This window comes from Varanus komodoensis, unplaced genomic scaffold (assembly GCF_004798865.1).
Source record: "Varanus komodoensis strain SLA01 unplaced genomic scaffold, ASM479886v1 scaffold93, whole genome shotgun sequence".
NCBI classification, from domain to species: domain Eukaryota; kingdom Metazoa; phylum Chordata; class Lepidosauria; order Squamata; family Varanidae; genus Varanus; species Varanus komodoensis.
The window spans coordinates 1,331,479-1,359,203 of NW_025336635.1; the positions used below are offsets into that span (position 1 = coordinate 1,331,479).

The 27,725-nt window shown below is 51.2% G+C and overlaps 1 protein-coding gene across 3 annotated transcripts in view; it reads left to right on the forward strand.

The window, feature by feature from the left end:
• The first annotated feature begins 4,066 nt into the window (after positions 1-4,066).
• Positions 4,067-27,725, forward strand: part of KCNN4 (potassium calcium-activated channel subfamily N member 4) — a 44,013-nt gene continuing 20,354 nt past the window's right edge. Inside the window, exons 1-2 of one of the 3 annotated variants that reach the window (XM_044418815.1) lie at positions 4,067-4,592; positions 7,021-7,092. In XM_044418815.1, the coding sequence (XP_044274750.1) occupies positions 4,392-4,592; positions 7,021-7,092 (273 nt within the window). In that variant the 5' untranslated portion in view covers positions 4,067-4,391. Of the gene's footprint in view, positions 4,593-7,020; positions 7,093-24,845; positions 24,951-27,725 lie in introns of those variants that run through there. The other 2 variants (XM_044418816.1, XM_044418817.1) reach the window with 2 other exon arrangements.

Here is a 27,725-nt window from a genome sequence, read left to right on the forward strand (position 1 = left end):
AGATCCAGTGACTGATATGAGGGAACAGGCACAGATGCTAAATGACTATTTTGCCTCTGTGTTCTCCCCAAAGCAGGACGGGGGAGATCCGCATAGGAGATGAGATGAGGCTGGGGACTTGGGGGCACAGATTAGAGTCACCCCCCTTGAAGTAGAGGGGCTCCTCAGGGCATTGGACATTACACAGATGCCAGGCCCTGACAGGTTACACCCGAGAGTACTTAGAGAGTTGGCAGGGGTTCTCTCATGCCTGCTGGCCTCCATTTTTGAGACCTGGGTCTCTTCAGCCTGGAGAAGAGGAGACTCAGAGGGGATCTGTTGGCAACATACAGGTATGTGAGGGGATGTCACATGGAGGTGGGTAGAGCCCTGTTCTCCCCTGCAGAGGAAGGCAGGACACGCTCCAACGGAGCAAAGCTCAGGGAGCCAAGGTTCCATTTGCATGCCAGGAAGCACTTCCTGACAGTCAGGACCCCGAGGGTGTGCAATGGGCTTTCCCTGGAGGTGGTTGAGGCCCCATCGGTGGACGTGCACATGGTGGGCATGTCATGAGTGGAGCTGGCTGGTGCCGGAGGTCAGACTAGATGGCCTAGGAAGCCCCTTCTGACTCACTCTGTTTCTATGTTTCTAGATCAAATCAAACCAGAATTATACCTGGCAGCGAAAAAGATGAAACTGAGGCTGTTGTATTTCCAGCACATCATGAGAAGACAATATTCAGTGGAGAAGACAGAAGAAGAAGAGGAAGCCCAACTAGTAATGGTTCAATTCTGTAAAGGAAGCCACAGCCACAAGTTCTCAAGAACTGAGAAGGTTCTCAAGTGCAGAACATTTTGGAGGCTTTCATTCAGAGGGTTGCCATAAGCTGCAGACACTTTGGTGTAACAACAAGAACATATTTAGACTGGCTTTTGGTTGCATGTTTTGGGGAAACAGGAAACCCTTTGTGGTCAGAGGAGTGTGCTGTGAGGATGTTTGGAACTTCTGTTTGATTTTAGAACTCAAAATCAACTTGTGTTGTTAGAAGTCAAAACAACTTGTGTTGTTACTATGTCAGCAACATTCTTGTATTATGGGGCTGACCGTGTGAATTGCAAATGGGAGTAAAACATGGCTGAAACCTGATCCCACTAGCTTTGTGGCTCCAAAATCAGCACCCCAACCTTTACAATCCAATGAGAGGGTGAGTGGAGTGGACTCGGGCTGGGAAATACCTCCTCTGCACTGAAGCTCATTCTGTGACCCTGGATCAGTCATTCTCAGCATGGCCTACTTCACAGGGTTGTTGTAGGGTTCCAACTGGCAGTGTGCCCTGAGCACCCAACAATAAAACACCCAGAAACAACCTTATAAAAGGGAGAGGGAATGCCCCAAATTTAGCTATTCTTTTCCTGTAAAATAGAAACAAATATTAACCAGGGAGTTTTATGCACCTATGAATTATTTTCCAAACATTGGGTGTAAGTCAGGGCCAGGCTAGACACGGCAGTTGGTGCGTGAGACTGTGGGGTGGAGTTGGGAGGTCCTAAACCTGCGTCCATGCAGTGGTCTTGACTGGAATCAGAGGGTCCTCGGACTGGCTATTTCCCGCAGGAAATACATTCCCTGCAACACCCGTGGGAGATTTCCTCCCCTTGCGAGTCCCGGGCACTGAGAGCGGAGAGAATTCTGATTAAGACCGTGGTGAAAGAAATATGTCAGGAGCCCTCTCTGGCTTGTGCTCTTGCCCACACTGGCTGGTTGTGACAGGCCAAACAATGTGCCAGATGATCCGCTTGATCTGGCCTATCCCAGTATGGATCTACGCCATTATCAGGATGAGCAGGAGAGGCACTTCTGGAGATAGTCCTGTGCTGGCATGTGGAAAAGTACTTTTTCCTGTGTGGCTCCCAAACTGGAACATGTGCCTTTTAGATTTGCAACTGGTCCCCACTCTCTTTACATTTAGAAACAGGGCCAAGAGGCCTCTTTGAAACTTTGCATTTCAAAACGTGTTGTTTGTTTGTGGTTTCAGCAGCAGTAGGCAGCTTTTGGCATACAACTTCCATCAACTCCAGTAGCATAGCTAATGGATGATGGGAATTGTAGGCCCTGGAGAGCTGCAAGTGCTCCATCCCTGCTTTATTTTTTAGTGCTTTCTGTGTTTTTATTTGAATGTTTTATCTTGTGATTGAAAGAGAGTTCTGATTTGTTTTTTGTGGTACTGCCTTTGTTGGCTTTCCAAAGCAATCTAGAAATGCCATGAAGACGTAAAACGTGTAAACACATAAGTAAGCACTATGATTATTAGCCAGAACCAGGGTTGCTGTCTCTCCCCAGCCAGGGCGGCTATTTCCCAACAGCCAGATAAATGAATCAATGGAGCTTTCCTGCTATCCAGAGGCAGGGCTTTCCCAGCCAAATTGATCAGGGGGAGGGGGGCTCCCTTGGCATGCTGGCGGCTCCAAGCTCCATCCCAGCATCTCCAGGTACGGAAGCCCCGGAAAGCCATTCCTGCCTGTCAGTGTCAACATTCCAGGATTTGATGTTCTGACTCAGTGGATACAGCTTCCTATGATCTTGCAGGGAGCTCTGTGAGGAAGCCAAAACAAGGCAGTAACTCTTTCCTGAGCAGAGGCCGGCCCTCCCCTTCCATGCAGTGCGGCAACACAATCTGCTTTCAGGTAGCACCATGAATTGGGCGCAAATGCAGGGCAGGGATGGATGGAGGCGGAATCAGGTGTCAGAATGGTATACCAAGCAAATCAACCGCGCTGGGTGGCTGCAGCTTCTCGAGTTAGGAGGGAGGGAGAAGCAGTTGTCTCTTGCTGTGTCTCCTCCTTTTGCCCTTAAGTTCCAAACATGGTAATCTTGTCCCCGTGGAAAGTTGCTCCAGCCCCTTGATCGTTCTTGCCTAGTCTGAAACTTTTAAACTATGATTTGGAATGTTGGCCTGAGTATCAGGGGCTTCTTGCACATTGTGGAGGTCCTTCAAGCTGCTTTGGGTAGCAAAATTCTCCAGAGAATTTCTCCATGGTCCTCCTCCTCCTCCTCCTCCTCCTCAGTGATGTCATAATAGGTTTAAGCACAAGCGGAATGAGTAAGTATGAAAGCTGGCTTTACTGGGACCACTGCAACCTCTTCTGCGTTGGTTTCGCAAAAGAGACATGGCCATCTGGCTAGTCTCCAGTTTGCAGCGATCAGATGCAAGGAGGAACCAGTTGGTAGGGTTGCAAAGAGGTGCAAAATGTAGTAATCATCCAACAGGTGAAGGACTCCTTCTACCAGCATGGAACAGTGGTGGAGAAGGCTTCACCTGTTGGATTTCTGGCACCTCTGTGGCTGTTAAAGGCACAAAAGCCCTGCAAAGGAAGGGAGTGGGGGAGAAAGAGCTCTCCCTCTGCGGCTCTGGGGTCTTCCTCCCCCATCTGCTGCATTGTATGTTTGCTTTTAGGGTCCAACCAGCACCTATGATCAGAATAAAAGGACTACATGGGGTTAGTCAGTGGCTTTTGGAAAAAAAGTCTTTCCCAACCCAGCTCCATCCAGATATTTGCACCTCCGGGCACTCATTCATAGAGACAACAGGAAGCCCTAGGGGCTGCAAACCGTGCGGAGAGGCTGAACGTCCGGAGGACCAGGTTGGGGAAGGGCAGCTTGCCAAGTCCGGGCTCGGTGGGGATTTTATGGTCCTCCAGATGCTGTGGGGCTACAGCTCCCCTCGCCGTTGCCCACTGGCTGTGCTGGCCGGGGATGGCGGACCTGGCCTTTGCGCCCCGGTGGCCCCAACGGTCAGCGCAACCCCATCGCGCCCGAGCCGCTTCCCTGCCCTCCGCTGCCGCCCCGCCCCGCCCCGCCCCGCCTGCCCTGCCCGGCCCTGCCCGGCCCTGCCCAGCCCAGCCCAGCCCAGCCCAGCCCGGCCCGGTGACGAAGCACAGCGACCGACTCGCCGGCGGCCGCAGAGCTCCCGGCGCGCTGCCTGCCCGGCTGGCCTCGCACCGCGCTCTCCTCCCGCCGGGGCGCCCGAGCCCGATTCACGCGCTCCGCCGCTGGGCCGGCGACGCGCCCCGCGCCCGCGCGCCTGCTCGCTGCGCTCCGCAGAAACTTTCTCGCCGGCTCTCTCGCTCGGGCGAGTTGCTCCGGGGCGCCCTTGCCCGCGTTCCTCCCATCTCTCGGAGACTTCCTGCAGCTGGTGCCCGCGCGTCTCCCTCGGCGATCTCTCGCCCGCCCGGGCTTCCTCGCGCGCTTTTCCGCCGCAGGGGTCCCGGCAGGTGGCCCCGCGCCCGCTCGCCCTGGCGGCCTGCTGGCTGCTCAAGAGGCAGGGATGGGGGGCCGCCCAGGGAGTGTTCGCCCCGTGCCTGCCCACGCCGAGGGCCAAGCGCTCGCCGCCCGCCCCCGGCGGCACTCAGGAGATGCAGAGCAAGGGGGGCCCGGCTGAGAGCATGGCGCTGCCCGTCCCGGGCGAGCCGGGCGAGAACCTGCGCCGCCTGCGGAGGAGGAAGGTCCTGCTGGGCGAGGAACGGAAGCTGGCCGGCTGGGCGCTGGGCACAGCCCTCGTGGGCATCCTTCTGATGGTTCTGCACACCGAGCTGGCGTGGTTCGGGCACTGCCAGGTGAGTCGGCCGCTGCCTCTCCCCCTCCCCTGCGCGGGCTTTCTGCAAGGCGTCCGCCCTGCAGCCCACCCTGGCCCTCGCCCCCCTCGGCCCCCGGCCTGGCACTGCGCTCCCCCCGGGCACGTTCCACTTGGGAAAGTTGCTTTCCTTCCCAGGAGAGGCTGGCTGTGCCAAACGTGGGCTCAGGAAGAACTTTCCTCAAAATCAGATTGGCTTGCGATCCGGGAGAGATGGAACAGGCAGATTTCCCGGCCCGGGCCAAACCCTGCCACCGTTCTGCCTGAGATCTGTGGAGCTCAAACGCTCGCACATGTTTGCAGCCAGCCTATCGAGACGTACTGGGGAGGTTGCTGGTTGGAGTGCTGGTCCTGGATGTTGAGATGTCCCCACTCAAATCCACTGCTGTGGAGTCCGCTGAGTGACTTTAGGCTCTTCGCTCTTTCTCAGCCTGGACAACCTCACAGGGCTGTTGTGAGGATAAAACTGGAGGGGGAAAGGATGACAGGCTTTGAGCTCCGTGGCGGAAAGGAACCATGCAAATCTCTCCCTCCTCCACTCTTCCATGTGCGCTCCTCCATATCTGTCCCAAACCCCCAAAATAGGTACCTCAGCTAAGATGTGGAAGGAAGTGCAAGACAATTTACAATTTCCTAAATCAAAGTTACTTCTGCACATTGCTAGAAGGGAAGGCAACCTCTCATACCTTCTCTTCCGTTCCCCAGTGCAGCGTTGCTACAAAACAATGGTCTTAAAGCAATAAACAAGCATGCCTTGATCCTTAAGATCCCCTCCTTTGCAAAAAAAACACACTGGATGAGTACTAAAACAGGCAACTAATGAATGTGCTGATTAAATCAGCCCTAGCAATTAACCTGAACATCAGGCATCAGGGAATGCGCACAGCTATGGGAACAAGTTAGATGGAAAGGATGGACCGTCAGCCTATCCATAGTTAGTTGTCATTATGGTTAAAAGCTCAATTGTTGTTTTACTAGAGAGGTGCAGCCAGGATGGTAAAACTCCTTGGAGGGCTCTGCTGCAGGGAGAGAGCTGGTAGCTTCACTTCACCTGGCACAGCATTTCTGAAGGGCAGCAGGCCAGACTCTTGGGCTCTGTGTCTGAGGCAGCCCTACTGCAAGGCATGGCGAGGCAGCAGCTTCCCTGCTGGAGGACTGTTCAGAAAGCAGATCTAGCCCACAAGGTGTGATCCGCAGGAATTCCTCCGGCACACCCGCCGTTGACAAGACTGAGAATGGAGAACCAGAGCAGAGATGCATCAGGAGAGCTCTCTTTCTTTTTTCCTTCTTTTAAAAATGGTACTAATGGTGGCAGGGCCTCTGACTGGAATCTGGTCTGAGCTACCAGAGGCAAGGAAGGTGCTGTTTCCCTTCATGCCATTTTGCTGATTAAAATCCCCACACTCACTATGGAAAGGTGCTATTCATCCCATAGAGGCGAACATTGTGTTCCCACCTAACGCTATGGGGCAAACAGCACCTTGGAAGAATTTTAATTGGACTGCCATCTCAGTCCAAGATCTTCCTATCCTGACTGTCGTCATTTTTCAAACTTGTGATGGGAAATCTTGTTCAGGATTTCCTGTGACACCTCGTTTGGCCCGGGACTTGTGCTGAACTTCCCTGTGGATTGTGCCCTCGGGTTAATCTGTGGGAGGTGCAACCGGGTCTCATTTTCTCCTTAAGCTCCGGAACGGTTTGGCTACAGCCTGTGAGCAACCAGAATAATCTAATGGTGAACACGGTACTCTCCACGGGAGGAAATGCTTTGTGCGCTTATATTTTCATGTGGTTCTCCAAGCTACCCCAGCGCTGCTCGGCACTGAAGGTCCGTTTGAGCCATTGCACCTTCTGCGGATGGATTCTTCACTGACTTTCAGAGCAGGCTGTTGTTCAACTATCAGTAACTTCTTTTTCCCTCCTTCCCAAAATAAACTCACAACAGCCCTGGATCTGAATATTTGACTAGTTGCAACTTGAAGATTCAGTAATATTTATCTCTGTAGATAGGGAAAGGAATGGGTGGATAAGAAGGTCATATTTGTTCTCAGAAAATGCAGTCCACAAATACAAGCCTTTATTTATTTATTTAAACCATTTTTATGCCACCCCATTCGCAAAAAGCCTCGCTTTTATGATCCTGTATTTGTGAGTTGTAATTTCTGTGCACTAGCCAAAAAGGTATAGTCAAAGGTATAGAAATAAAGGAGTATTTCTTATCTGTCTGGAGAGAGAAGGGAGTGGGAAGGATGGAAGGAACGAAGGCAAAGACTTGGAACCAGATAACATGCATGCGTATTTATTTGTTGGTTTGTTCATGAGTGTGCCCACCGGTTGGATCCGGACAGAAATTGGGTTAACTGTGCAGATGAAAGCTGGCTTTCTTCCCCGCATCTTCTTTCCCATGGCAGTCCTTCCAGCTACAGGAAGAGACAGGAGATCATGCTGAGTGGCGTGGGAAGTGCGGACATTCCCCCGAACAGGTGAGGGGACCTTCTGCAAGTGGAACCCCTCTTCCTGCACAGGCAGATCCTAGAGCCACCCCCACTATTATAAAAAGGCTCCCCCAATCTCCCCATAGCACAGCACAGGGACAGTGTCCATCCAGAACAGATGAAAGGACGTCCTTCACACAGCGCTCAATTGAACCATGGGATTCCCCTCCACAAGACGCAGTGCTGGCCACCCAGTCGGGGGGCTTTAAAGGGGGACTGGATGAATGCATAGTGGCTACTGGTTCTGCCTGCAATAGGCTACTTCCAGGTATACCTGAATTCATTAGTTTCTGGGGAACGTGGCTGGGAGGTGCTGTTGCAACTCCTGCCCTGTTTGTGAGATCCTGTGGGCAGCCGGCTGTCCTAGAAGGACCCTTGCTCTGCTCCATCCGGGCTCTTCTCAGGCTCTGAAGAGCATCTTTTACCGGGGGAAGCAGTGGAGTCCGTTTGCACATGGTGATGTGGGGAAGAGTCCCCTCCGCCCTTCTGCTGCTTCTCTGACTTATGTGTTTGTGGATATGGGTGTGGGTTTTGCTGACTGTCCCTACAGCATTCAGTTGTGCCTGAGTCATCCTGGATCTCGTTTCTCCAGGCTATTCCTTGCCTCAGTGACACCTCTCAGTGCTGTATCCCTTTGTCCTGGACAGAACAGGACTTGAAACTGTTTCCCCCACTTTCTTTCTTCCTTCCTCACAAGGTCTGTGTGTCTTGTGAGTCAGTAAGGCAGAGGCGGCCCTCCAAAAGGACCGAGCTGGGCCTGCTGCTCAGGAAGGCCACAATAAGTGGCTTGTGGGGGGAAGGGTTGGCTGGCTGGGGTCCCGCGCCCTGTAAGCCAGCCCAAGGATGCAGTTCTGATCCTTAAACACCCTCTCCCACCTTCTGCGCTGCATCAGCAACATTCACAAGTATTACCTGGCCAGTTCTGTCACAGCACGTGCTTTCATCTTCCATGTGCCACAGGTCGCTTTGGCAGATTCCAGCTGAAAGTGCATCCTTGGGGTGCAACTAGATGTGACCCGTAAGATCCACAATAAAGATTTCCCACATTTTAAAGCAACCGTATGGGGTGCAGAATGGATTGTTGGACCTTGGGGCTGGGGAAGGAGCAGTTAACCCTTCCTGCAATGTTTTCCTGCTTGCAATGTTTTTCTCTCCCACCTGTTCTTTGGCCAGCATGGGAACAGTTGCGGGTTCCCAATATCATACCTAGTCAGTTTCCTGGTGAGCCAAGCCAAGAGAAGCGTTATGCGTTTGTGCGCTTTATTTTGCAAAATAGCAAAAGTGCTGAGGCACTGAAGGAAATTTAAATGATGGTTCTAAAGCCCAGCTACCCAGTGCTTCCATTGGAGCACCAAAAAAGCGGTGGTGGTGAGGTGGGGTGATAGGCATCAGTCTGTGCGTGGTGGGAGAACGGGGCCCCAGCAGCTGCCCCAAAATGCTGAGCGTTGGCCCCACGCCTGGCATCGGGTAGGGTGATTCTGCAGAATGGTACTAGATGTGAGCAGGGCATACAGATTTTCTGGAGCAGTTGCTGCCTCCATCTTGGACAAAACAATGCTGGCTTACAGTAGTGTCTTAGTCTGTGAAGCTTGCCTGCCAGCCTAGCTTAGCGGGCTTTTGGCAATGCAACCCGTCCCTGGAGGAGGATGCTGGCTATGTTCCGTTTTGGAAAAAACAGGGAAAAGCCTGCTCAGCCTTCAGGTTTCTCCCAAGGTGCATTAAGTGCTCCAGGAAAAGGAAAATATTGAGAAACCGGCGTAGTTTCCGGAGGCATGATAGAACAAGAACAGTTCCTTATCAGAAGACGCTGTCTGGTGATGCATGGCCTAGAAGCAGCTTTTTGCAGTTCTGGTCCCTTTTAACTTCCAAAGGACGAGACACATGGTCTGACTCTTTGACGAGGCACACCTCCTTGAAAGAAGGAGTGGGCGCCAGTGATGTGGGACGGTGCATCTGCTTCCAGCAGGGAGTTCAGCCTCGCCAACCTGGTGCCGGCTAGAAGTGGGCCCCAGCCGCGCTGACTGGATGTCACAGTGATGTGTAGCTCAGCCCTTCTGGCGCCTGCAGGTTGAAGGAAGCGGGTTTGTGGTGGCTTGAGCACTTGAGCAGCAGGACTTATGCAGGACCCTGCTAGTTTGAGCCACTGCCTGCAGCTGTCTGGGGCGGGCACATGTTGTTTTCTGGGATGTTTGCGGGGCTTTCTGATTTGCATTTCACTGTTTTATGTCACCTTGGTGGGGAGGGGACGGGGGCTGCCCTGATGGGTGGCTTAAAACTGAGGGGTAGGTAGATAGGCCTGGAGCAGGGGTCCTAACCAAAGCCCCCTGGCTCAAACTGTTCCCCATTGACTCCAATGAGCGCCCTGCTTCCAGTTCTGGTCAGATGGATTTTTTAAGGAAGCATGGCAGGAGAATGGGCGTGCAACCACCTTCTGTTTCCTTCAGCTTCCAGCACTCAGCTCTGCTGCCTTTGAATAACAAGAATAAGAGGAATCATTCTCAGGAGTTCAAAGTGTTTCTATCCATCATCGTGTTCTAGTCTTATTTGAGGCCCTGACAACAAACAACCCAGTGATGACTCAAAGCGTGGGCAAGCTAATTGTGGTCCTCCAGACTACAACTCCCATCAGCCCCCAGTCAACAGTGTGGTGGTTAAGAGCACAGGGTTGGAATTTAGGGGATCTGGACTCTAGTCCCCACTCTGCCGTGTGGACTGGGTGGGCCAGTCACAGACTCTCAGCCCAGCCCACCTCACAGGGTGGTTGTGACGAGGATAAGATTGAGAAGAGGAAGAACTTATGAAAGCAACCTTGAGTTCCTTGAAAGACAGGAGATAAAAAATAAAAGTGAAAATAAAAATAAGTCATGGCCAGTGGTGAGGGCTGATGCGGGTTGTAAGCCGGAACGGCTGGTGGGCCACAAGGAGTCCGCCCTGCATGCGCTTTTGTGGATCTCAGCCCACTTCATCCATTGCATTCTCTAACTTGCAAATGTCTGCAAGGCGAGGGAGGAATGATAAAAAGCAGGTTTGGGATGGGATGGGAAGAAATGCAGGAAATTATGCTATTATCAGACAGTGGCAATTATGCTATTAACTGTGGCTTCTCATAAAAGATTTGTTGGGTGAAAACAGTGACAGGCTAGAACTGTTAACTTAGTGGGATAAAAAACCTTTATCCCAATTCAGGCCAATGATGATAGAAACAAACTTTCCCATGTATTGCAATTCAGCCGCTGCACAATGTGGTATTATTGACAATCTATATTACAGGTGGGGTGCAGGATGCAGCTGTGGCTGAGAGAGATGCTTTGCCTAAGGCCACCTAAAAAGAAGCCAAAGCAGAAGTGTGTTTTCCTGATCAGGGAACTCCTGCTTTGCAGTTCGGTCTCTTAGCCACTATGCAAGCCCAGCTGTCAAAGATAAAGGATGAAGGACTGTTCCTCCACGAACTTATCTGTCAGAACATGCTTGTGTCTCCTCTTAGAAGTTCAGTATGTACGGAAGCCTATGTTGCAATCCAGCCACTGCCCATTTCCAACATAGGTCACAGAGATGTCAGAGATCCCACAAGCAGGGCATCAAGCCGCTCCAATCAGTATTCTGAGATACACTGCCTTTGTACATGGAGGTTCCATTTAGCTCTCACAACAGGTGTCCTTCAGATAAATTCCAGCACTGCAGACTTTTAAGACAAGACTACATGTTATGTTTCACAACTCGTTTTGTGAGGTAGAGTGGTGCAGGCATCTTGGGCAGCAGATTCTGGGAATAAGATGGCAGCATATGCTAATAGTGTTGGTGGTAATAAGGTGCTAGAGGACAGAGCCCTGTGCCATGTGGCCCACTCTATATTTGGGTGTCATGGAGGAGGCTGTCTCATCATCAGTGTGAAAGGCAGATTCATCTGCCAGTCCGGCTGGGTTTTGTACATGAAACGGGAAGGTCACCATTCCGTTCTTCAGCGCAGGCAGCAACAATCCTTGAGCCAGCTCTGCAGCAAAGGCTGCTGTTCAATTTTCCTGTCTAAGTCTGAGACTGACTGCCCCCCTCCTCAAAAGTGAAGCTTATTTCCCCGTTCCTCCTTCCTCCCTCTGCTTGTCTTGCATTGCTGATTTCTTCCGCCACAAAAATGCATCCTGTGGGGTATCTTATCCCACAGAGGTACTGGCAGCAAGTCCCTGCTCCGATCTGCCTGCTCCATCCTCTCCCCGGAAAGTAATGTGATCCTTGTGGGTTCAGGCAGGGCTGAAAGGACAAGTCCCAGTGTCTAAAAGGACGGATATTTGTCCGGCTTCATGCCTGCCACGGACTCTGTTCCCATTTGGTGCATGTTGCGTGTCGGAAGCGTAGGTGATCCTTTTGGAGAAAGGAACTCAGCCACGGCATTGGTGATCCATATTTCGTAACCGACTGTTCCCCCTCAGTAGTTAGAATGTCTGGAAACATTCTCAGACTTCACAAAAGCTCAGGCAATGCCGAGAGTCACAGGTGATGAGTAAGTGCTATTTCGGCTGCTGTGACCTTGGTAACGTGTCTGACGAGGACATCCTGTATCCCGTCATTTTCCAAGTCTGAGGTGGATCTTCCAAGAGAGACCCCATTTCCGCCCTGATCCTCTTCCAGAATGAATCAGGAACTGGGGTGCCAAGTCTTCCTTTCTGTAAACTGTCAGTGGAAAGTAGGGTTCCCACATGTTTAGGGTGATGGTGGAATTCTGTGTAGATTTTAAGAGCTACGTGACAAGCAAAACCAGAAGAGGAGGTGTCCAGGGAGAGCTTGGCCTGCTGATTTCTGCCTGTTGTGCGTGTGTTGAAGGCATGGGAAAGACCCACTTGGGCACCCATCTGGGTTTCCAACTTGCTTTTTCCGCCTCCTATTTATATGGGTGGGTGGATGTGTTCTGTTTGCACATAAGCTACAGAAAAGGGATGGATTTGGCCTGATGAACTGCTGTACACATAATGGGGAGGGCAGGGAGCAGGTCTACTGCACTTTTTAGGTGGGATTACATCCAAGGAGAAGTAATGCCGCCCTCCCATAAAGCACTTGCAGATGGCGGGGAGAGGAATGCAAAGGCGAATAGCTAGGAAAGCAGGAGGGCTCTTTCTCTGCATGCTGATTCTCCTTGAATCCCAACCCCTCGATCATTTAAAACTCCCCTCCTCTCTGGCCGGTGTTCTTGTTGTATTTATTTCTATACCACCTCTGGGCAATTTACAACAGTGTATAAAGCAAAGCAATAAAACATGGTGCAAGTACCATAAATAGAAAGCAGTGTTAAAAAGAATTGGAAGCAGCTGTTAAAATACAGTAAAAAAGACCCTGCAGAGGAAAAGAGTCACCTGGATAATCCCCTCCGGCTCCGGATGACCAGGGGGATCTTCGAGGGCCTCTGCACGGAGGGCTGTCTTGACCTGGTGCCAGAAGGGTGGCAAGTTTGGCACCAGGTGGGCTGCAGTGGGGAGGTTGGCCCAAAAATGGGGCCATTTTGGAGGCAGGTGCCAACAGGTGCAGCTGGAGCTATTTTTTTTAGGGCAAAGCACTCAGTGGGAGTTTGGGCACCCATCCCTCCCATGCAGCAGACCTCTCCTAAAACTGTTACTTCGTTTCTTGCATTTTCTTGCATTTCGTTTCTTGCAAATGCAGGCTTGGGAACTAGCATTTGGTCACTGAGGGAACATATTCGACTGGCCGTAGAATTGTATAAAACAAGGGATTTTACCTTCACACCTGCTAATACTGCACGAGCGAGAAAAGCTTCCCTCGCTTGCTGCAGCCCTCTAGTCCGTGCCCGTGCTGTTCATTGTGCAGCCATCCCCTTGCCCTGGGGTCTGAGGACAGGTCCGCGCGACGAGACACACACTTGCACGCAGGGAGAAAGTGCACGCTCTCTTTTTCTTTCCTCTACTTGCTCTCAGGATTTCCCCCACCCAAAAAAGCTTGGTCTTATGATATTGTCTAAGCAAGATAAGTCATGCAAATATTTCTGCTGCACTCAGGAATGCTGCCCGGGGTTGACAGCCGTCCAGCAGAACAGGGAAAATGCCCCACTGAGATTATCCTTAGGCCTCCCAGTGTTATAATTAGGGGTATAACTTCATAGCAGGTGTGGGGAGAAAGTATATTGGGATCTACTGGTGGATCTGTGAGTTATTGTCAGGATTTCTGACTTCCAGTTAACAAGAACAAGAAAAGGACTTTTCCCACATAGTTTAGGCTTTCAAATGAAGACAGTCTGGGGGCAAATGGGGTGGAGGATACACCTTGGATTAGAAGGCAGGAAGAGAGAGAAACTCAGAGGGCCAGAAATAGTTTTAATGTGTCCTGATGTGTTTTAGCCTAGGCTAGCCCAGGAGCTGGAAATATGTCAACAAAACATAGCAAACGAGAACACAATTCCAATACAAATGCATGACCCTGACATAATTAAAATGCAAAATCAACATGCATTCATACTTTTAATATACCTTTCTAGGATATAGAAAGAAAAAATCCTAAACAATTAAGTCCAGTTATCATATATCCTCTGCCCACAAAGTCTTGAAAATCATACGCTGTCAGTAGCACAGCACCGAAATATGACTATCGGTGTGGATGGTCTGTGAGTTCAGTTTCACACTCACACTAAAAACAACTTTGTAAGCTTGGATTGTTCTTGGCATGTTTTACTCAGCAGTAAACCCCCTCAGTTCACTGGGATTCACTGCACTTCTAAGCGCATTTATGACTGTAGCCTTGGTCATTTCTTTAATCATAGGCTGAGCGTACCATGACTCATGCCCGAGCTGACTGAACATCATGTCTGAGGTTTAGCTCGGGTTGGGGATCATCTTGTGTGTCCAAATTTCCAAGTTCTGCAGCAGAGCAATGCCGTGTGGGCACCAGGCGTGGTTTCGGTTATTGAACAGGACCAGGATTCGAGCCCACAGGGCAAAAGGGGGAGAGAAGTGCCAGAGTGCTTCTGCCATGAAATCTCTGTATGGAGGTGTCTCCTCGAAGGGCCTCATCTCCTAAGGCAGGGGTCTCAAACTCAACTGACTGGGGGGCCGCTGGAAGTCGAGTCTGGGTGAGGCTGGGCCGCATCAAGGATTCCACCCCCGCGGTGGTGGGGGGCCGCTCATCCCACAGTGCTCCCGGAGGCCGCAGGGCCCCTCCCCATGCCCTGCCCATCCCGGCAATTGGCCCGTGGGCCGCGCGTTTGAGACCCCTGTCCTAAGGACATCTGTAGAAAGGGATTGTGGAGAAGAGAGGTGGGCATCTGATTTAGGGGGCGGGGGGAGAGCTCAGGCTTCCAGGCCCCCGGCATGTAGCTCACTGCCTGACTCGGACCCCTGGCCTTCCTGGAAGGGAAGACACTTCCCGCATGCAAACGGAGACTGACCCGCAAGCTGTCCTTTGTAGAATAAAGCCAGAACCACCCTAAGCGAGGCTGCTTGGAAACTGGTGTGCTTTCTCGGCAGGGCTGGGGTTAGGAGATGGCCCGCAAGGGCTGGCGCCTCGACTCTGCCTTTGGAGCCCAGGATTTCTGGGAGGCCCTCTGCCCCCCACCCCGCTGCTCAGGGACACTTGCAGAAATAATGGCACGGGGGCCCTGGGGATTTCTGTTGCGTATGGTCCCCCAGATGGACTGATTTTTTGCCCACAGGAGCTTCCTCTCCTGCTGCTTCCCAGGCTTTCTGTTGGATTTTCCCCTGGAAATTAAAAGGCATCCTCTCCCCTGTCCATATATCCCTTACTAACAAATAGGGGGTGTCCTCAGGAGACACACAGGCACACAGAGCAAATTTGTGCTTGCTTTCTGCTGGCCTGGGGGCCTGCACCCACCCCCAGCCAGGAATCTCATACATGTGGGACAAAGATTACTGTCCCCCCAATTGCCTTTTTGCTCTCCCCCATTTTTTCCGGTGGCACCACTGTGCCCAGAGTTCTGAAAAACACTGGACTTGACCGGTCACAACTGGTTGATGAACTGTATTCTGCTCACCGGGGTGCACAGTTTGTTGAATGCATAGATTTGCATAGATTATCCGAGCCTGGAGTGTGCCAATGGAGCATACGGATGTTTGGGAGTGTTGGAGTTGCTCTAATAAAAGCAATAAGCTGTATAGGTTAAAATATGGAGAGCCTCATCTGCCCCCATCCCCATATGCAGGCCTTTTTCTTTCTAAGTCCTTTTCCAGGAAAAGGAAAACAGCCCCAAACTATGCAAATGAGCCACCCAGTCTCAGATTGCTCCTGATTGCCCCGCCAAAATGGAAACAATTCTGCTGCACTTCCTTTGCAGTGGAAAAATACCTGGCCAGTTCATCCTTTGTCTTAAGGGCTTTTGTATTTCTGGTTGTAAAAAGGAAACATCAAAACCTGTTAGAATTCTGTAACTCCTGATTGTTTTATTTATCTGTGCCTCAAGCCTTCGATGTGTCATGATGTTTTTCCTGATGTCTATAATGATTTCTCAATGTTTCTGTATTGAGATTTTGCACTTCCTCATTGTCCTTGCCTTCTTACCCATTTAGAATCTCATCAATGCCCTGAAACTGTGTACATGGCCCACAACTTATAAAAACTTTGTATGTTCTGGAGCACTCATGATCAGTTTAGTATTCTGACTACCTGACAGCACTGTTGTTTTTCTCTGACACCGAGAGGGGTACCTGGTTGTTTGCCAATAGACTGCTGAGACTGTGAATTTGAATGTACATTCTCCTGGTCCTGCTATCGAGATCTCCTGACAGGAGCATAATAGGGTTGTACCCAGGACTCAGAGAGCCATCATGGTTGCCCAGTACTTGGAATAGCTTGGACATGATGTACATTTGTGGGCAATTGTCTGAGTTGACAGTTCATTGGTGGTGGGCTGGTTTTCCTGTCTTGGGTAGCTTGGAGCTCATTCCAAAAATACTGGAAGGAGATAGCTTGAAGCTTTAAGGATGGCTTGCGTTTGAGTTACTACAAACCCCTACAATATTTGGGGATATATTATAGGCCAGGCGGCAAAAGGCTACCTCATAATGGTCACGGGCACGTTGCCCACAACACAAATTCTGTTGGCAAAACCTTGGAAAGCAGATCATGTTCCTTCCCTGATTAGTGCAAGGGGGAGAGGGAAGAGAGTGGAACATGGTGCTTATGAACAAGATCACGAGGTACCCATTGATCTGGGGTGGGAAGGCAAATTCATCACAAAACCTGGCCAAAAGTCGTTCCTGATTGGAGTCCAACCATCAATTATTGGAACCATAGATCGGATGACCTTCACTCCTTGCATAGCTTATCTTTGACATACACTAGATGCATCCAAGTACAGCAAAAACGAGTGCGTCAAACTGTCTAAACAACTCACAAGGAGCAGGAAAAAGCTTCTGGCCAGAGTGGGGGGCCCACAGGCCCTTCCTCAGGTGGCATGCGGCCATGTGAGCAAGCCAGACGGATGTCTGTTGAAGCCTCCGAGCCTCTGGATGTAGCTTTTGTTCTTGGCTGAGTTCAGTTTTATTCCTTTATTGGCCATAGGCCGAAAGAGCTTCAGGAAAAAATGTGATGCATAAAAAAGGCTTTTCCAACTTGGTGCGCTCTGGTACTGATGCACTACAACCTGTGGCTGGCTGAGAGTTGTAGTCCAACCTTTCTGGAGGGCACTGGGTTGGGGACAAATGATATATACATGACAAAGCTCATCGCCTGCTGCGATGCAGCAGGTAAACAGGGGTTGCTGAGTGTCAGCCAGAATGGCTGGCATTGTTCAGATCCATGAAAGCCATTCATGTGATGAGATGCCACAACAGAGGGCTTAAGACGAGTAAAGGCAAAGCTTCAGTGTAAGCCACAGACTGGAAGAATGTTTCTTGACATCTGCCAGGAAACAGATACATGCATGCATGCCGAGCCTTTTTGAAGATCAAACCAGTTTTCCTTACCAAGCTGAAAATTCACCCCTGACTGAAAAATGAATGGGGAACTTTAAAGGAGTTAAAATGCTCGCTTGCTCACTGTGCTTCGCAGCACGCACTTGCCTTCTCAGCCTTCCCACCCACCCACGATTCCAGGGTAATAACGCGGGAATGTGCTGCCTGTGGAACTTATGTGTGCACAAACCATTGGCAAAAGCTTTCTGCTTGCCCTGGTGACTGGTACCAGCAGATATGGGAAGCTGAGCCCAGTGCTCGTGTTGAGCATGAGATAAAGGAGCTGTACAGGAATACTGTGTGCCAGCATTTCCCACAGCCCAGGAACATGGAGTGCTGCCATCTCCTGAAGCAGACCCTTGCTTCATCTGGGCCAGTATTCCCAACACTGGCTGGCAGCTGCTGTCCAGGGTTTTTGGTTGCAGAATCTCTGCTGTTCCCACCTTGGAGATTCCAGGGGTTGGGCCTGGGGCAGCTGCGTGCACAGAGGGGCTCTGCTGTGCAGCCACAGCTGCCAGAGGGACACCCTGCTGGCCTCAGTAGTGCATACCAGTGATGCGCATCGGGGAGGCAGATGCGGCAAAGCAGCTGTGCACATCCCCCCAGTCACGTGTGGGAAGCAGCGTGTGGGAAGGATGAGCAGAGCCCCCCACGCTCCTCAGCACGCACAAGCAGGATTCAGGCAGGGCCATTGCACAAAACTGTACTGCTGACTTCCAGACCGAATGCCCCAGCATTACTTTTTGGTGTTTTTAATCACAAAATGGGCAGCATCCAAAATTCTGACTTCTACACAGAGACACACAATCTGGCAATTGGACCAGCGATCAGAAGCCCCTGTGGACTTGGGGGTTCTTCATCTTTTCCTAGTCAGTTCGTGACCCTAGAGTGTCTGTGTTGTTACTGTGGTACACCCCCCCCACACACCTTTCTTCCTCTTGCAAGAAACCCAAGAAGATTCGCATAGCCCTTCCTCACTCCATTCAACCTCACACCAACAACCCTGTGAGGCAGGTTAGGCTGAGTTTGTAACTGAGTTTCATGGCTGAGTGGGGACTAGAACTAGAGTCCCAGTCCAGCACCCTTAACCACTATGCCCACTGACTCTGAGTCATGGTATAGCCCTATCATGGGATAGTAACAGCAAGCCAGTGGTAGGTAGGATGACATGAAGATCGATTCTAATTAAGTTTCAGTGGAATCCCAAGGTGGGCATGAAACGGTGCTGGAGGGAACCTTGCAAGAAGCTGCTCATGTAAGCCTCTTGTCTCCTTCACCCTTGTGCCAGGTGCAACACAGAATGCAAAAGCCGCATAGCCCCCGACCCAGAGGGCTTTAAAAGTGCAGACCAAAAGCTTTTACCAACAACAGGTGTATGTCCTTTGCGCCGGCTTGCTCCGCTTCCCCACTCTAATGTGAGAATCTCTTCCAGCCCCTGGGAAGATCAAGGAAGCATCTTGCCGGCATTTCTCGCATGCGGATGCTGTGGGACTGAGCCGCCTTTTGTTTGAGAGCCAGTGGATTGCACAAGCTCTTGCTGCTTGGCACGGGGCGGGAGTCCTGGCATGCGGCCCCTTGCCCTCCCTTCCCCCTGCCATTCCGTGCACAGCTTTATGCTTTCCCCGGTTATTTTTTCCTTGCTCTGATGGGAGTCTCTCTGCTTAGCCCTGGCCTCGCACGTCACTGTGGCTCCAGCTCCCCAAAGGGCACAGAGAGCTGAAGCAGACTTCCCCTGCTGGATGAGGACTTCTTCCTGGCCCACCCTCTGCAGATAGACCTTGGATCCGTTCTGGGTTCTGCTCATGTTCCCTTTCCCTGCCTCAGGAACGTGCTGGAGGAACAAGCTGGGCGAGACATGGGGGGAAGAGTCAGACAAGGACCCGGTGGGAGCCAGGGGCGTCCGTCTGGGAATGCCCTTGAGAAGAATCCAGTAGGAGGGCATGAGAGCTGGTAACGCTCGCCCAGACATGCTCAGCCCCATGGGCACAGGCTGAGAGCAAATCCTCTGGCATGTTCATAAGAGGCACCCTTCTTCAGACCCCTCTCTTAAATATGGGATAAAAAGAGATGCAAGCATTTGACAGCTGGCCTGGGCGACTCGTGGCCACTGAAGCCAGTCACTGGCCACCTGCCATGTCCAATGGCCCTCTGGCCCTAGTCACGGACAGCACGTGCTCTCCGTTTTTGCAGTTCTAGGCCCACAGCAAAGGGAGGAGATCACTTTATCCAGCCCCCACAAGGGGCCGCCCCCTTAGGCTGGTGGGCGACACACAGTTTGCTGGGTCCCAACTGGCCAGCCCATGGGGATTAATTAAACAGATTTAGGCCTCTTTCTGGCTTTGTTTTGAAGCCCCAACTGTAACAGTTGCACAAGAGATGTGTCTTTCTTGGTGATTCGGGTTTTTAAGAGGAATATTATAGCTTCTTGTCAAAGTATTTGATTTAACTAGCAGCTCTGGGTTTTGGGGGGTTGTTTTTTGTTTTTCCTTAATGCTCGCGAGTCTTGCAAAGGCTTTGCTTAACTTACAAAGAACAGCTAAACTCTTGTAAGGAACTCTTGGATGTGATCTAGCAGTTTAACTCTTGCAAAGCTTACTGCCAAGCTCTTGCTTTGCTTTGGCCTCTTGGTTTGTCCCTAAAAATTCCGTGTACTTCCGGTTGGTTGCAGGGGCTTTGAGAGAGTCCTATGGCTGGGGTGACCCTTTATTCTTAACTTCTGAGAAGGGCGAGTGGTGGAACAGGGCAGCCGGGACCTGGGCTTTACCACTTCAGGTGTATGTGGGTGTGGCTGTGAAACAGAAGGACAGAAAAGAAGGAATGTAAAATTTTGTGTGTGTAAAAGAGAGAAGATAAGATCTCCTGCTTTGCATGAACGATGCTGAAGTTACTTGCATTACTTTGTATATTGGGAAGGTGCATAAAGCATAAAAACAGGGGCTGGAAAAGAAATGGTGTCTCCAAAGGAGCCCTTTTGTGTTTTGTGGTTTCTGCACACCTAGTCCTCTTCTTCATAGGCATGATCAAAGTTATTTGCCTCAGTTTGCCATTTCTGTAGAATGGGTTGCAGATGGAGATATTTTTGACCCCTTTGGCTCTGCCTTCTATTAGTTGCCCTGCCTGCCACCATCCCCAGGGGGCACTAGCCAACACTGAGAAAGGAGAGGAGTACTTCAGCAAATGGTAGTATGGCTAAGACTCCCCCCCCCCCCGACTAGTTTTCTACATGCAGGGTTTGTTTCTTAAATTCAGAAAATATGCACCCCTGCCACCCCATCCTGCTGCAGTTGGAAGAGGCACCATCTGGGTTCCTGCCCCCTCATTCTCACTCTGCATTTACCGAAATTTACTTACCAAATGAAGGCAGGTGCGAATTGCACAGGGGCAGTTATAAATCATTTTGCAAAGCAGATTTGAGCTAACATGCAAGGAGGCCACGCAGTTGTGTGCAGCTGTGGTTTATCTTAGTGATTCAGTGAAATTCCTTGTGAAGTTGACCTTGCTTATCTCAGCTTCCCTAGGTATTGTTGTTTGACAAGGCCTCAACAAAGCAGCAAAGCGATAGAGGAGAGGCCCTCAGTGTAAATGGACTGGAAAGTAGGGGGCCACAGATAAAATCAGCCAAGCCACTGCAGATAAATCAGCCCCAATGCTGACCTTCTGCCATGCAGAAGGTGTGTAATTTGCCTGTCTTGAGGGATTGCTTTTCTTGGGCACCTTGAGAAGCCTGCTGGGGGAGTGGGCAAAGAAAAGGCAACTGCTCTTGGGAAATCTTGGGGAACTGCTCTGCAGGGCAAAGACAGGCATGCAAGGAGAAGCAAGTCATGTCCTTCCCCATAGCCCAATAGCTTGTGCTGCCTTTGCTCAAAAGCTTGCACTTGGCATAGTTTAAGGGAGGCTCTTTGATCAGTTGTTGGTTCAGCTGCTACTCTGCATCTGCCTCGTGCAAGCCCATGGGGCAGCACCAACGGCCGGGCTCTCTCCCCAGGAGAGAGTTGCACGGTTGTGGCATTGTCCCTGCTACTGATCCCCTGTCCTAACAGAAAAGTAGGGACCCTTCGATATTTCCAGCCTCTGCACTCTTGCACCAAGGCCCAGAGCTCGCTCCCCTCCTGCCCGGTCGTCCGATCACTTTGCCTGACCGTCATTAGCAATTATGCACCATAGTCTGGCACCTGCACCAGGTTCCAGTGCAGGCATGTTTGCGAATTACGCATAACTGTTTCCTGAGAAGGTGTGATGCCATGTTTGATTTGTGAATTTAAGCATGTGACAACCGGAACATGTTCAGAGGCAGTGCTGGTCTGGAGATGGAAGAGGGTGGGGTTCTGGCATCGGGTGACGTCCTTCTCCTCTGCTTTCCCCCACATGCATTAACAGACGCTTAGGGGACACTTCACAAGAAGTACTCTTCCCAGTCTGCTTTGCAACCATTTCTGGGTGCCACATTTTGGCAAGTGCTTTGACGAATTGGAATGCATCCGGAGGAAGGCACCCAAGATGGTGAGGAGTCCAGAATGCTAGGAGGAGTGGTTCAAAGCTGGTATATTTAACCTGGAGAAGGGAGAATTTTGGGGTGGGGGACTTCAAACAGCTTGAAGTCACACAGAAGATGGGGGCAGACTGGCTGCACAGGGGAGGACCGGAACATTATTTCTGGAAATGGCAGGGAAAGAGGCTTCCTCTAAACAGTAGGTTCAACTTCCTAAGGAAAAGTGCTGCTTGGCAGCCAACGCTCTGCTGGGGACGAGGGTGAACTGTCCGGTGCAGAAGCTTTCCTGCAACGGCTGTGCCGACCAACCTTTGAGGATGCCGTGATTACAAGGAAGCGTGACTCATAGCCTTGTGCAGGTGGGGCAGTGGCCCTTTGGGTTTGGCTTGGTGTGCTTGAAGGAAGAAATGCAGCATGAAAGGGAAAGACTTGCTTGTGTGGGGTATAAAAGAGAAGACCCACTGCTTTGCCGTAGTGGCCTTGCCTTAGCTTTTCTTCTCTGTGCTGGGCTTCTGTCAGAACAGAAAAATGGGGCTCCATGAGAAAGCTGATTGGGCACTGTGTGGCTCGCCCTCTGCCCAAGCCTTGTAGGCATAATCCCACAGTAACTTGGCCTCAGTTTTCCTATTCTTTACAGTGGGTCCCTGCTGTGGATAATGGTGTCCTCTTGGCTCCACCTACCATTCTTGCTCTGTTTTCCATCACAATGGGCACCAACTGGTTCCAAGATTCCTGCACTGAGCAGGGGCTTGGACTAGCTGACCCACAGGATCCAGAGAATCCTCACTCACAAGTTTGAAGCGGCACCCACATTTCCAACGAAGGAAAACCAGGAACAAAATCAGAAAAGCAATGCTGATGCTATTATTTTAGTCTCCTTTTAGCAAACCCAGAAACCAGCAAACCAGGACTGTGTCCAGCCCACAAGGGACTGGCTGAACCGAGTGTTGCTGCTGTAGCAGAAGACCCATATTTTCGAGAAACTCGGCCAGCAAGCGTGCACCGTGGCTTCTCTGTCTGTGCCATAGTTGTCTCTGAAGTGTTAAACCTGTAACACTTCAGACTTACAGGTGGGGCCTCACCCTGCAAAGGTATTCCCTGCAAACAGAAAACTAGCTCACCAGGGAGCCGCCTGAGTGAGAGTGCTTCTCCCTGCCACTCACATTTCCCACGTGCAGGGCAGCTGTGCGGTTGGAGCAGCACTCAGCGGTGCCAGCTTCCAGCTGCCCCCCTTCCAGCAGGGTGCAGGTGCCCCCAGGCTCAGCACCTGGGTAAGAACCAGGCCTCTGTCTCTGTCTTTTCTCTTCCCCTTCTTTCCTTATCCACCCATTTCTGGCACGCAAACAGGCCCCTTATCCGGGTGCAAGAACAAGCCAAAGTTCCTTTTGTGTACTTGTTCTGGACACAATCGCTCCCTTCATGGCTGGGGCTGGAGAGCTGGGGGTGGGAAGCCAAGATTGGGACTGGTCACAGAACAAATATTAATCCGGATGGGTTAGGTGACACATCAGCGGTGGGAACTGCCCAGGGCAAGGACGGAGGAGCCAAGGGACTCCTAGGAGTTGTCCTCAGCACTGGGAGGGGAGCAGGGACTAGTGGCTAGAGATGGATGGGGAAAGTGGTTGTCAGACATTCACGCAAAAGGTCTCAGTGCAGCTCTGGGGTGGGGCACAGGGAAGACTGGGGAGCAGGGGGGAGGGTGGGCAAGACGGAAATGTTAAGAGCTTATTCTGAGATGTGAAAGCAGAGGGAAAGCCTCTGATCTCTCTGTGCCTGTCTTCTCCAACTCAGTGCCCTCAAGATGTGCTGCAGGGATGACAACTAGATGGAGGAGGCCAGGGAAGCAGGCCTGGGAGGCTCTGCTAGCTGGGGATGATGGGAGTTTTAGTTTGGAGCATGTCAGTTGGGAAGACACTGCTCTGCCCTACCTTTAAGCAGCAGGAAGTCAGTAATTTTCTGTTTTATTTTTTAATTGATAAAGACTTTGCACCTTTAATGGCTGAATAAGAGGCAGATGTTATGCCCCGTTTCCCTCAACCCCACAAGGAAGGAAGGTGTGTCTGTTGTATTCCTTTTCCCATGTCGCTCTTACATTTTGTGTATTTGTTTTGCTGCATTTATAGCCTTCCTTTCACTTGCAGGGACCCCGTGGCAGCAAATGTCATCTTTGTCCTCGTAGTCTGCTCCATTGTGTCCTCACAACAACCCTGTGAGGTAGGCTAGGCTGAGAGTCAGTGACTGGCCCAAAGTCACCCAGTGAGCTTCGTGGCAGCGGGGAGACTAGAATCCAGACCTCCCAAGTCCTAGTTGGACACTCTAATCCCACTGCACTGCCCTGGTTCTCAAAGGCACCAAGTACGGTTTACCTGTTTGTGAAAAGGTAGCAGCCCTGCTTCTCAAAGGATGCTCAGTTTGCAGGGCTGAGGAACACACAAGCCGAGCTCGGTTGGACTTCTTTGTGCTCAGAGTGTGCTAATCAAAAAGTGGGTTGGGTCTGGGCCAAGATGGAAAGGGCCATGATGGCACCCCACTTTCTGTTAGAAACGCCTGTTTCCCCAGCATCCTCACTCCAGACTTGGTTCACCCCTGCCTCTTCCAGGACAGGGTCTCGGGTGTTATAACTGGTGTAAGTCCTACTGCAAGTAAACCCACTAAAATGAATGGGACTTAAGTTAGTAACTTGGACCCAACCCAAAGGATTCACCTGATGAATACAGAAGCATGTGCTGGTAAGCCAGAATTAATTAATTGTGCCTGTTTGATCTATTGTTGCTGTTGAAAACAACCTGAAAGTGTGTTGCCCAGTTCATGCCTCATTTGATGATTTGAAACACACATTGGCAAATCTACTTGATGAAAAGTCACCGTGCTAGTGGGATTATTTTAGGGGAATTATCTTCTCTAACTCCCCACAAGGCAGTTTAAATAAACAGATACCACCATCTTGAGGAAAAGAGAAAAGGGGTTCCTGTGAGTGGCTCCCAGGCTCTGTCATAGGACCTGGTTGCCTCAAGGGACATCCACCTTTCTCCACCTTCCCAGACTGTTGTCTGTTCGCCAGCCTACAGCTTTCTGCTCCACAGCACCGTACAGAAGGGCCTTCTTTGCAGTGGCACCCTTCTGAAAATGCACCAGGGCTCTACACAGGCACGTTTAGGCATTTACCGAAAATGACCCTGTTTACTTTAGCGTTCCTCCAGCCGTGAGCCCCGAGGTGTGTGGGGGGGTTGCTTCTTGGTGTTCTTTAGCAAAGCACTTTGGGGTCTATGTTTGAAAGGAGCAGTGGCATTGCTAATCGATAAAGCCGTAACCTGTCCCAGGCAAATCCACTTTGCTAGAGGATGCACTCTTATGGTTGTCCTCCATGCAGAGAAGCATCCCCTGGGCTGCGCTGGCACCTTTGGCAGATGGGAAACTCAGCCCAGAAGCACTTCCATGCCCTGGAACACAACCTGGTGAGCCGCTAATTGCATTGAAGTGCAGTGCTGAGTTCAAAGACTGTCAACTCCTCATGCCAGCCAGGGCTGCTCCCCAGCCAAGAGGCCCCCCTCACCTGCAGACCGGGGCTGCTGCGAATGGCTTTGCAGAGACAGTCGGTCAAGACTAAAAGCTTTCCTCCGGCTTTTAAAAGAGCCTCACTCAAACGGTGCGAGGACCCTGCCGTAATTACTCTACTTCTCCCACCCCAGGCTGTCTGTTTCTGTCACCCTTGAATGTCCTTCAGGTCCTACCCTGATTCTGTCTCATTTGAGTGCGGTCCCATTTCACTTCCTCCACTCTAATAATATTTGCAAAGGGTGTCTCCCCACCTGGCTGGGCTCCTTTCAGAGGTGGAGTCAAGGGAGCTGGGCCTTGGAAAGGCTCCTGTACCCACAGCTCAGCTCAACAAAGGCTTTCCTCCAGGGTGAACCTGTGGCCCTTCTCCAGCCTTCTTCCCTTCAGGGTGAACCTCCGGCTTTAACGCCTCCCAGAGGAAGGCACAGCATCCCCTGAGGTCGGTGCTGCGCATGCATATTTTACGCAAAACAAACGTGTCAGTCCTACATCCTCTGGCGAGGAATGAAGCTGCTGGCAGGTTCTTGTGCTCTCAGGCCGCTCTTGCACATCCCTTTCCAGTAAGTGTGCAGAAGCTTGTGGCCTGGGTGTGTGAAGAGGGTGGCCCCACTTGTGAAGTCAGCCGCCTGCCTAAGGAGCACCTGGTGGAGGTGGCAGCCTGTTTCCTGGGTGAACACTGTTGCCTTCAACAAAACCACAATGAGGTGTTTGTTTTATGGGCACTTGGGGCCTTGGTCACACACCTCACCTGTTCCTTCAGGCACCAGGGTTTTAACTCCTTCTGTTCGGTGAGGAACAAGCAGAGCTGTTACTGCTAATCTAGTGGAGGCGTGAGTCAGGTACAAAAGTCCCACAGCCAGCAGTGCTCGCGAGCTTTTAAACCAAACGCCTGTTGTAAAGTGTGAAGCTATGAGCAAAGAATTGAGCAGGCCGGCCCTAACATGAGGCAGAACGGGGTGGCCCAGTAAGGCGAATGCTGGCGCGTGCACATGTGCACGTGGAGGGAGGGTCCCCACCGTGTGCGCCACACAGCCAGCTTTGCACCCCCTGAATTAACCCGCTCCCCATTGGGATGCCGGCCAGTCAGCAAAGCCAAAATAAGATCAGCATCTATGCATGGAATGAGAGCAGAGGAGGAGCTCTGGTGCCTTTTCCCAGGCAGCAGAATGTCTTGGGTCAGCTCTGAGGACAAATCCACCTTTGTTGTTCTCCATCCAGACCAGCAGGGGTACAGAAATGATGCCGCCGTTCTTATGGCAAAGAAGAAAACAGAGGGCCAGATGAATCGATGAGAGTGCAGACTCCAAAAACATGGTCCTTAAGAAGAAAAGAAGTGCTTTGCTGAGCCAGCCAGAGATCCATTTAGTCCAGGGATATGGATCGGCAGGCACATGGGTTAGATCTGGCCACCAGGAGGTCAGAATCGGGCCCCCCCAAGTTTCTCCAGCTGGTCACACCCCTTTCCTGGAATAGCCCTCTTTCCTCCCCCTGTCAAATCTTCGGAAGGCTTCCTGGCTTTTGCTCTTTTCCCTCCCATCTAAAATGCTGAGTAGAGGAAGGCTCCGTTAGGGCAGGGAGAGTTTTCGTCAAAACAATGCCTGAATGCCAATGCGTGCATCTTTCAACACAGGCAAAATGTGCTCATTGCATCTAGTCCCCCTGTTAATAATCCTTTGTTTAAACCTTGTGAACAACTACTTCCCTTTATTTGCCCGGAACTGCCTGCCAACCAGCCTCTCCAAGTTCTGTGGAGCTATTGTGGTGATAGGCAGTTACAAAGGAGGTGTTCTGGCCTTTGAAACCTGGTTCCACTACAAAACTGCATCTAATTGCATGGTTTATGGACGGTTTGCGGGGGGGGGGGCAGGGTTCACTGATAATTAGTCCAGGTTAACAACAGACAGAACCTAGGCTCAGACAACATGGGTGGATGTTGAAATATGGGTTATTTGTTGTCTGAACCCAGTTGCAATGATAAACCATGATTTATTCACCATGGGCTATCCACAGTTCACAACCCAGCAAACCATGGGTTGGTAATGGTGGGCAAACTGGTTTGTTCTCGTGGCTGGGTTCAGACAACACAAGACTCCAAGTTTCAGCTTGTGGTTTGTGGGGCAAGGACAGCCCACACTCGACCATACTAAGTGCCTTAGTGAGGATTATCCTGGTGTCTGAACCCACACAAAGTGTTAATTTGAGGAACAGTGACAGTATTCTTGCAGTAAAGTGAAACCTGGGCAGGATAAAACAGGGAATGACTCATCTCCCCAGCCAGCTCCGCCCTCTTCCCCTTCCCACGGTCTGCCACTAAAATTCACGCTTCTCCCTGGTGTTCATTCCATGCTCCCCTCCAGGCCCCTGGATGCCTCTTACGGTAACTAACAGCAGCATGCAATGGCTTTAGTATCTCACAGGGGAGGAGGACCTGCAGAGGCCGGGGCCCAAATCCAACTCACCTGGTGACTCTGGTGGTGACCCTCTTTTCCCAAACAAATGATGATTGGTTGATTTTGTGGCTTTCGCACAGTTGCTTTCTCCATTTTTAGAAGATTCCTGAGCCTCAGTTGCTGGCAGTAAGAGCTCCCAGCTAAAAGATGCTGGTCTGTTGGCCCCACCCCTTTTGTCTGTGGCTCCACCCACCCTGGAATGCAGCCTCCAAGTTTTTTGAAACT